This window comes from Orbicella faveolata, unplaced genomic scaffold (genome assembly GCF_042242905.1).
Source record: "Orbicella faveolata isolate gen_17 unplaced genomic scaffold, um_ofav_v1 contig_47, whole genome shotgun sequence".
Taxonomy (NCBI): Eukaryota; Metazoa; Cnidaria; class Anthozoa; order Scleractinia; family Merulinidae; genus Orbicella; species Orbicella faveolata.
Window position 1 is genome coordinate 25,808,040 of NW_028301577.1, and position 9,548 is coordinate 25,817,587.

General features: G+C 37.4%; 1 protein-coding gene across 2 annotated transcripts; it reads right to left on the bottom strand.

Annotated features, from left to right (window-relative positions):
- Positions 1-452: 452 nt before the first annotated feature.
- On the bottom strand, positions 453-9,479 carry LOC110052057 (carboxypeptidase D-like). 2 transcript variants are annotated; one of them, XM_089279168.1, is made up of 5 exons: positions 8,974-9,479; positions 7,139-7,425; positions 4,729-4,953; positions 3,246-3,689; positions 453-2,591 (listed from the first exon to the last, which is right to left on the bottom strand). In XM_089279168.1, the coding sequence occupies exons 1-4, from the start codon at positions 9,477-9,479 to the stop codon at positions 3,280-3,282; spliced, it is 1,428 nt and encodes a 475-aa protein (XP_089135294.1). In that variant the 3' UTR covers positions 453-2,591; positions 3,246-3,279. The 2 variants fall into 2 exon arrangements, with proteins under 2 accessions (XP_089135294.1, XP_089135293.1); XM_089279167.1 differs by having other exon boundaries at positions 453-3,689.
- Positions 9,480-9,548: the final 69 nt, after the last annotated feature.

Genomic DNA, 9,548 nt, shown 5'->3' on the forward strand with positions numbered 1-9,548 from the left:
GCTGCTAGTCGGCCAGGAGCAAAGCCCCGAGTTAGCTGTTCATTATCCACCGACCGATCCATCAAAAAAAAAAAAAAAAATAAAAAAAAAAAAATAAATAAATAAATAAATAAATAAAAGAAACATAATCACAACAACATCAACAACTAATAATGATGATGATGATAATAATGATAAATCACAACAACAAATAATAATAATGATGATGATAATGATAATAATAATATCCCTCCTCCTCTTAACCTGCCAACCCTGGCTTGGAGATGATCGAAGCATGGCTTCCCCACCTTGAATTGAAACATTTTTCAATATTTCCAGGAAAAGGGAAGAAACTTTGCGATCAAAACAAAGGTTTTTAGCTTCGAAGAACAGTTGGAGGTAATCGTAGTGGGTTTTCTGTCAGAATGTCGCCACACCCAACAAGTAACTTGTAAACAATTAATAAAGCAACATTTCACTCTGTGTATATTTTATTCAGGTTCTCTATCCCCATCTCCACTATAGTTTTCCCCATTAACCAACAATTACTAGACTACCAAAGTCAGACTGTACAAGGGAGAGATTTTTTTCATTCCTCTTTAGCCAAAAAAGCAAAAAAGCAAAAAAAACAAAAAAACAAAACAAAACAAAAACAAAAACAAAAACAAAAACAAAAACAAAACAAACAAAAAAACCCCAATCATGCAAGTAACAAATTCAGTTAAAGTCTATCCAAAGTTGAAGGGCAACGACAAATAGATGCAAGCAAGAGAATATACTACATAACCAGTGTCTTCATTGTAGTAATAATAAAAAATCTCATGCACTCTTGTTAAGTATACATGTACAGTTGAACTCCACTATTTTGAACACCCAAGGAAAATAAAGAATAGTTCAAAGAGCAGGAGTGTTGAAATACCCGATAGTAACTGACTGAAGGGTAAATCCAAGGGAAATAATTTTGAGTTTGAAATTTGAAACTTGAAATAACAGAGTTCCAATTAGCAGAGTCCAACTGTACAAGCACCTTTGTTCTGAGAACTCTCTTGTCTTGCAGTCATAGACCAGTGTGTGCACAGGTTTTACATGCATGGCCGACATTGTTGTGACATAGAGTGATCAAGGTCTGCAAAAATCATACTTAAACCCTTGGTCTGAGAGTTATCTCTCCCTTGTACATGTAGAGACGGCAAATATTGCAACGTTTAACGTAAACACAGCAACAGATGACTACAAATGCACTATAATAAAATAAGCAATAAAATAAACATAGCCTTAACCATGTCTAGTAACCACAAAACGCATCTCTTGGTGATAACAAAAATAAATAATGGTACTGAAGCACCGTTAAAATGATATTTTACAAATTATCATTGCCTTTTAGGCCAAAATGGGAGTTCTATAATTTCAAATAAAATCAGCAAACTTCACCAGCTTTCTACCTTTGAATAGTAAAATCATCCCCATAACAAAAGATGTTTTTATTGTTATTTTATCTTATTTCAGTTCATTATCATTATTATTATTATGTTTGAGACCCAGATATTTCCACAGTGATAATGCAGGGGCAGATCTAGGGGGAGGGTGTAGGGGGTGCACACCCCTCCTGAGATAAACATACGGGTTTCTAATATAACTGGTATTGGACAGTCAGTTACGCCATTCCTTAGTGGTGCATCCCCTCCTAAGAAAAATCCCGGATCCGCCACTATGAACACAACTGCACAAAGATCTGTCTGTGTCTCTGGAGGTGCACAAAGTTCCATTGTGTAGTTCCAGAAAATATCCATACCTCCCCCATGGAAGGGATTTTTTTTGAAGACCCCTCTTCACCCCTCTGGAAATTCCAATCAAGCTTCATACATTTGTTTTAATTTGTTGGTCTTATGGAATTCCCACTGCTAGGAAATTCCAGTCCCTCCCATGGGGGAGTATGGATATTTTCTGGTCTTCACATTCAAAACTGACCACACAGGTGTGAGTTTGCAACATGCACGAAGCTGTGACTAGTACACACTCTCCTACCACTAATGAATAACGATGGATACTGATGAAAATGTCATTATTCTGTTTGAAAACTTAAAATCGAAGAGCTTAATTTTTTTATTCATCCTGACCTTATACCTACATGTATTTACTGTTTATTAACAAGGAAAATAGTTTGAGTGTGAAAAAAAAATATCCTATAGTAACTCCCTCTGTAAAGCCAGCACTTCCCTTACCCTGAGATAAAAATTTAACAGCTGCTTGGCGTTAAAAACACTCACTAGTATATTTAGCTAGGCACAACACAAGTTAGAAGAAATCTGAGATAAAAATTTAACAGCTGCTTGGTGTTAAAAACACTCACTAGTATATTTAGCTAGGCACAACACAAGTTAGAAGAAATATTTTGACAAATCTGGTGAAATACCAAGATTCAAGTCAACTTACACTGAAAGAAAGTCAACTTCTGTGTTTCTATGCCATTATCAAGGAAACAGTCAAGTGTGGAAATTAATTCCACAAAATTAATGCCCTGTTATTTTCAAGCTTGGGATGTCTCTGAGAGACATTTGCCATTTCAAACTATTTTCTTGGTTAATAAATAAGCAGCCAGAAATTCAAAGGTGCTAAAGAAAAGAAAAATGTCAATTATTTTATGCCAGTTAATTATTTTATGACCCAAGAGTGACATGCATGGTCCATAAATCTATGGGAAATTCACATGGGGATTCACATTTTACAATATATGAACTGAGAAAGTGAGGTTACCAGATGTTTATCATTGTTTTTTCAAGTCAATACACTGTAGAGTGTAGCCAATACAATTCACCAGTCGTGGCTTGTATTGTTTGAGAGATACGTACAATGTATCTAAAAGAAAGGTGAACTGTGTTGGCTGAGCTTAAAGGAGCTCAGTCACGGCATTCTGACCATGTACAAAATATCTTTTTAATTGAGGAAAACCTGGCAATAGTAGTTTAGATAATAATAAAGATAATAATAAAGCATAAAGGTACCAGGATGGTTAAGGATTGAAAGGATTGTCATGGATTACAAAAGACAAATTTGAAAAATTTACAAGTTGGCTTAACTTTTCAAGATGCGAAAAACATGACGTAGCTTCTTTAAAGGGATGGGCTTGACATGGGGTGAGGGACTACATGCTGTGAAGGACCAGTCCCATTAAAAGCAGATCATTGATGCCTTATTTCCCACCCAGGATAAAGAGGACTAAGTACGTAAAGGAAAGGTGAAAGTAGAGTGAATGATATAGTTAGTACCTTTGAATTCCTGGCTTTTGTGTTTTACGGTTCTTTATGGATCAGTATGCACTTGAGAATATTCTCCTTGCGAACTTTCACTGCCTCTATATTTCTTGGCAAGCATGATGGCGAGAGCCAGTGCCAACATCAGTGAAACAAGGCAAACAATCGTCAGACCAATGACCAGTGAAACTGGGACCGGCCTTTTGTCGTCATCTGTTTTAACTTCTTGTAACTCAGTACCAGCTTCATCATGACTCTGGCCCTTTTGTGCAAGGGTGAATTCTCGTCTTGTTGCTGGTCCTCGGGTCACTTCGATGGTCCTCTTTACAGGGAAATAGCCTTTCTTTGAAACTTCGACTTCGTATGAACCGGGTAGGAGCAAACGCCAATAGTCTCCATCCCTGGCACTTGTCACAGGATGATTTCGGTTGTCAACCTTTATCTTAGCTCCTTCAATTCCTGCAAAACAATGATCATTCTTATACATATATCTCCCAACACCAATACGCTTTGCGATTGCAGGAAAATGTGTAATATATCATGGGTCAAGACTCATTAACTCCCTAGGGTGAACAAAACTCACTAACTCGCTGGGGAAACAACAACTTGAGTGTTTGACTTGCACATGATCAGGTCTGATATGTTGAAACTGCAGCAAATTTGTCTTTTTTTCATAGTTTGTGCTTTTTTGAGTTGATAGGTATAACAAAACAATTCACCCCTCAGTCTTCCCTGAAGGGGAAACAAAACTCACTGTTTCCCTTGGGCCTAGTCATTGAGTGCTTATTAACAATTTAAACTCCATGTTAAAACCTGATCAATTCCAGTTTCGACAGTTTTCACTGACGAGGAGTAATGTTTAACACTCTCCATAGATGGGATGCCACAAGAACACCAAAATTAAAATTCATTATTTAAGGTAACATTTTCAAAAAAAATGAAAATAAAATATCCAAAAGCATGCAGGTTATAATAATAAAAAGTTAATAAACCGTTAATAAACCGTCAAGGTGTCATAATCCCCAAGAGGCATGGACTCCTCGGCAACCTTTTTGTGGCAAATGGCTAAATCCAGAGATCTTATATCAAATACTTTCAATTTTAAATTTCATGTCTGTCAAGAGTGCCTGCTTGTAATCGCGCCTCAGCAATTACTCCTCGCTTTCTTTTTGCTTTGTTGCACATCACTTTCCTTCTGTTTTGACCATTATTGTTGGACACTCATGTAAAATATCAACTATCACCTCATAGAAATCTCAAGCTCATGATGTTGTTAAATATAAATGTAGTTTATAGGGGTTTCCTTGAAAACAGCGTGCATACAAATTTTTTCCTGGAGGACACCTGCAAAGGTTTGGAGTAACCTTAATACTCTGGGGGCTAATGTCAAGGTAATGTTACATGCCCTGAAACACAACAAACTAACCCTGGCAAGGTTTGTGTGGCCTACTGGTGAGAAAATTAATGGGGTTCAAATGTAATTACTTATTTGCCTAACCTTCTCCATGCTGGTCTTTTACAAAGCCAGTAATGCCAGTATGAACAAGCTTCAGAAATTCAAGCAAAGATTTCTCATTATCTTTCCAAAATTCCGGAAGTGTACTTTCATCGGGGAACTTACAGCAGCTGACCTCAAGAGTTAATTCAAAGCAGTTGGTATTGACATAGTTGTAGTCCTGCATTCCACCAGCGACGGAGTACCATGCTGCACCATTAGTGATACCTACCCAAGCAAGATAATAGTTTTATGTTTAACTTCATCAATTCGTACATCTGTTCTACAAGTACATACAGTTGGACACCACTGATTCAAACTTAGTTATTTTGAATTCCCCGTTTCAAACTCAAAACCATTTCCCTAGGATCAGCCCTTTAGTCATTTACTATTGGCTATTTCAAACTCCCGCTAATTCAAACTATTTTTCATTTCTCCTGAGAACTCGAAATAGTGGGGTTCAACTGCAGTTCATCCCGGCTCTGGTTCATCCCAAAGACTTTCCACGGACACACAAATAACTTTCAGTGTTCCAGATGAGTAGTCTCAGGTCCAAAACCTGACAAGATCAGCTACATGACTTGAAAATTAATAAGAAATTTCTAATGATTTGGAGGGTGCAGTGGGAATTGACTTGTTGGAATTCCTTCTTGACACCCTACCTTAAAAACTTATTTGGAAACCTGACTTTATAAATACTTCAATTAAAACCTTGACTCTGATTTACTGTCTCTGTTAAATATTTTACATGTTGGTGATAATGCAGCCAAACTTCCCTTTGTGTCCCAGACTGCAACCTTGTGATCAGTGCTTTTCCTCTCTAAAATCAGAGAATTTTGGGGAAGAATTGCCTCTGACATGAATGTTTTATTTTTCCTTTCTGCACTGTTTCAAATTTGACAGTCTTAAGACTGTAATATGACCCTGTAGTTTTGAATTTTTCTTTTTTTTCTAGAACTTTTAGATCTTGGAATGGCCTCCCTGAAGACATAGTCGAAAGTACTCACAGTATTATTAGACAATAAAGTTAGTATGCTTTTAAATGTATTAAGTGTCCCCAATTAGCAGAGGGTGTTTCCTTTCAGCTAAACATTTTTTTGACAGGTTTATATAGTGTAATGTATGAACAGTAGTTCTTTGGAGTCACTTAATACAAAGGCCTCTACAGGTACATTTTAATGATACGTAACCTTCAAGGTGTGTTTGACACTGACTCTAAAACGATAAAACGACGTTTATGGCTACTTATACATGCACAAAGACGTTTCGACCAAACGTTGTTTTCACGTTTTAGTAAAGTCAGTGTCAAACACAACTTCAAATGCATACTACTGATGTCCATCCCTGACTGCAATTTTAGTATTATACGTAACCTATTTTTCAGAAAAGTTGGTGTGATATCTTGTGATTGTTTTATGACTAAATTAAATGTAGATGTAGATGAATAAAGCATGAGAAATTGGTTCATAGGTATGAAATGGTGTATGACTGAAGTTTTGCCCTGAAGGCGTGTGACGTGTGACCAGAGTTGGCAGTATAAGACACTAGCAGCTGTTCAGAGCATCTTTTCTTGTATTTGTGTTCTAGAAGACAATAGATGGTTTTCACTGTCATGCAACGAAAACGTAAATTGAAAACTATTCAGTGGACAAAGTCAAGAAATTTTAATATTATAGGAGACAGGTAAAATAGACACTCTGCATATCCCCAAACTTCAGATGTTTGTCGAAATGTTTTGCGCAAATTGACAGAGCCCAGTATGGAGCCGCCATGTTGGTGGAGCTCTGTGCAAACATCTGGATCTTGCTTTGGCTACCTAGGTGGCTGATTATCTGAACTGAACCAACAAACATTTACACAAGCACTTTTCCTAACACTTTAACTCCTAAAAGACTAAAATTCACTAGATACATGTAAGTGTATATTTTTCCACAAATACGATCAGAGCAGTATGTCACGCACAGCCATAACTCTGAACTTCAAACGGCATTGGTTTCCAAACCAAGCATGCTTTTGAGCTGAAAAGTTGTAAACAGATATAAGTTTAGATCCCCTTGTGCCTTATAAGATAAAAAAATTCATGGCTCTTTAGTTTTGGATTTTGGAAATTGATGGCATCATGTGAAAACGATCTATAGCTTATTTTAGCTGCATGTACTACGTGCAAAACACTTACAGCTGTTCAGAGCATCTTGCAGTTTTGAAAAGTGTGGTAATTGTTGTGAATTCCCCCTAAAACTCATGCACAATGAAAACGTGGCACACACACACAAACAGAAACTCATACAAAGAGAGTGGTACAAGAGAAACAGGTCAGGAATAAAAAGATTCTTGCACCTGCCAGACATAAAAATTGGAATGAATTATTTTGTACCACTGAATAGCAGTGAGAAATCAGTAACAAACTATATACCATCTTTGAAATGATCTCCTTCACAAGCCGTTGAAAGCATTTTGCGATGGTTTGAAGAATATGTGAATGCCAAGTTGCGGAAAACATCATCATCTGGAGAGGCACTGTACTCGCTACGTTTGTCTGATCTATCATCATAGGGGTAATTAGCCACTAATGAGCCGCCATGAATGTTGGCTGACAGAACAAAGGGATTCTTATCAATCCACTCCTTGACAAGTTGGGTTTCTTTTGCTAGCTTGCTTTCATCTGCAATTTTGTCAGGAGAAAATTGGTCTGGAAAATTCCTGGCGAGAAAATGGACATGAGTACTAAGTCCATGAGTCAAGCATACAGTTGTATATATCAATTTAATTACCAATACCATTAACCTGAACTTGGAGGTGCAGTCGCCTCATGGTTAGTGTACTTGTCTCTGGATCAAGCAGTCTGGGTTTGAGCCCTGGTTGGGGACATTGTGTCGTATTCTTGGGCAAGACACTTTACTCTTACAGCGCCTCTCTTCACCCAGGTATATATATGGGTACCCGCAAATTTAATGCTGGGGTTAACCCGGTGATGGACCAGCTTCCCATCCAGAGGGGGAGTAGAAATTGAACTAGTTGCTCCATGTTACAGAAACCGGGATAAGCTCCGGCTTGATGGGCCACTTGGCTCATATAAAGACTTTACCATTTTACCATTCTGACAGAGAAAAGGATTCTGCCAAATTAAACAATTAGATTATGAGCTCAAGATTTCTATAGCGTGATAGTGGATGAGGGCGCAGCCAGAGTCAACTATCATGTATAGAAATCGAGAGTGAATAATCTAATTGTTTTAGTATAAATCTACTAGTCGTTCAAAACTTTACCTAAATCCTCTTCACAGACACTTCAAAAATGCCAAGAAGGGGCCGTCATTTTGTTAAGAAGGGTACACTGCTATGCTACTCACTACTTATCACAGAATAGATTAGTGATTAGCGTAGCCAATCAAAGAACGGCATTTGTGATAGAACGCTAGTAGATTGATACTAAAATTCGATAGAAACACAGAACTAGCACAAGCTGTTGATGTAATGATGGCATGAGCACAGAGAATTTACATTTGATGAGCAAAGTACATAAGCTTGTTTTCATTGCAAAATTTTCTAAAAGAAATAGAAAACATGTTCTCCATGTTTTTTATTGAGTTATAGAAAGACTTGTGGAAGTTTGCACACTCGCCTGTCGGCTCGTGTTCCCACAGCATTTCTTGTTCACCCAAACTTTCACTCATGTGTCTATGACTTGATAGGAACTAGCACATTTTTTCTCTTTCTTCAGTAAAGCTCAATCCATGTAAGTTGCTATGATCACTTAATAGAGGTTATAACTTCCCAAGTATGCATAAATCTACAATGAACAATTTCATAATTCTTTCACCCTTGTCATCCAACAGAAAGCACATTTAACTTAAATATGTGTAAAACATCAAACGTCTCGTAAACAATGTGGACATAGAATACGTCGAGAAGTACAGTGAGAGATAATTTGAAGGCCTTTTATGGCCTGTGACAACCTGTCTTATTGCTGAATATTCATTTTCACGCAATAATTTACATAAATTATATGAACGTTTTGGTTTTAAACGACTTACATTGTTTGTAAACGATTTGGCAAAAACCAAGTTAAGAATTTATGAAACTATAGACTTAAAAAATAACTTACATGTATGGCTATTTAAAAACCGTGAAAGCTAGAGAAAAAAAATAATTCTCCCCAACATCTAAAAGTATATTCTTATTTCAAAATATGCTTTGAAGTAGGGCTATGGCTTTTTCAATATTTATACAAAGTAGTTTTAGTACTCACCGATTCAAATCAACGCCATCAGCATTTGCCCTTCCATGCAGACCAGTGCACCTGTCCTTTTCATCACGTTTGCTGTTTTTGGCTATCTCGTAGCCATCAGGGTTCATGGATGGCATAATGTGGATCCTTGTTGAATCAACAAGCCGTGTTATTTCATCATCCTTGTTGTAATTCTCCAGCAACTTCTCAATAAAGTGTAGAAGTATTTCTCGACTCACCACTTCATTGCCATGCATGTTGCCTATGTACTTGAACTCTGGTTCCCCTGGCTCATGGCTTCCTGGATTGTCCGAGATTTCCAATACCCACAAATTTCTCTTCTCGACTGATTCACCTAGAGAATACAGCCGTGTTATGGTTGGGTACTTTTCCGCGAACTGGTTCAGAATATCAGTCATCTCACCGTAGTCGTGATGTGAAAAGTCGACAACTTTGTCTTGCTGTGCTCCGCGAGCGTTAAAGGACACCAAAATGATGAACGCTAGAACTCGCCAATATGCCGCCATGATTTTTCTACTTCGATCGAAGTTTTTAAGTCAATCTCTCCTTAGATTTTCAAGCCACCGTAAAGAAGC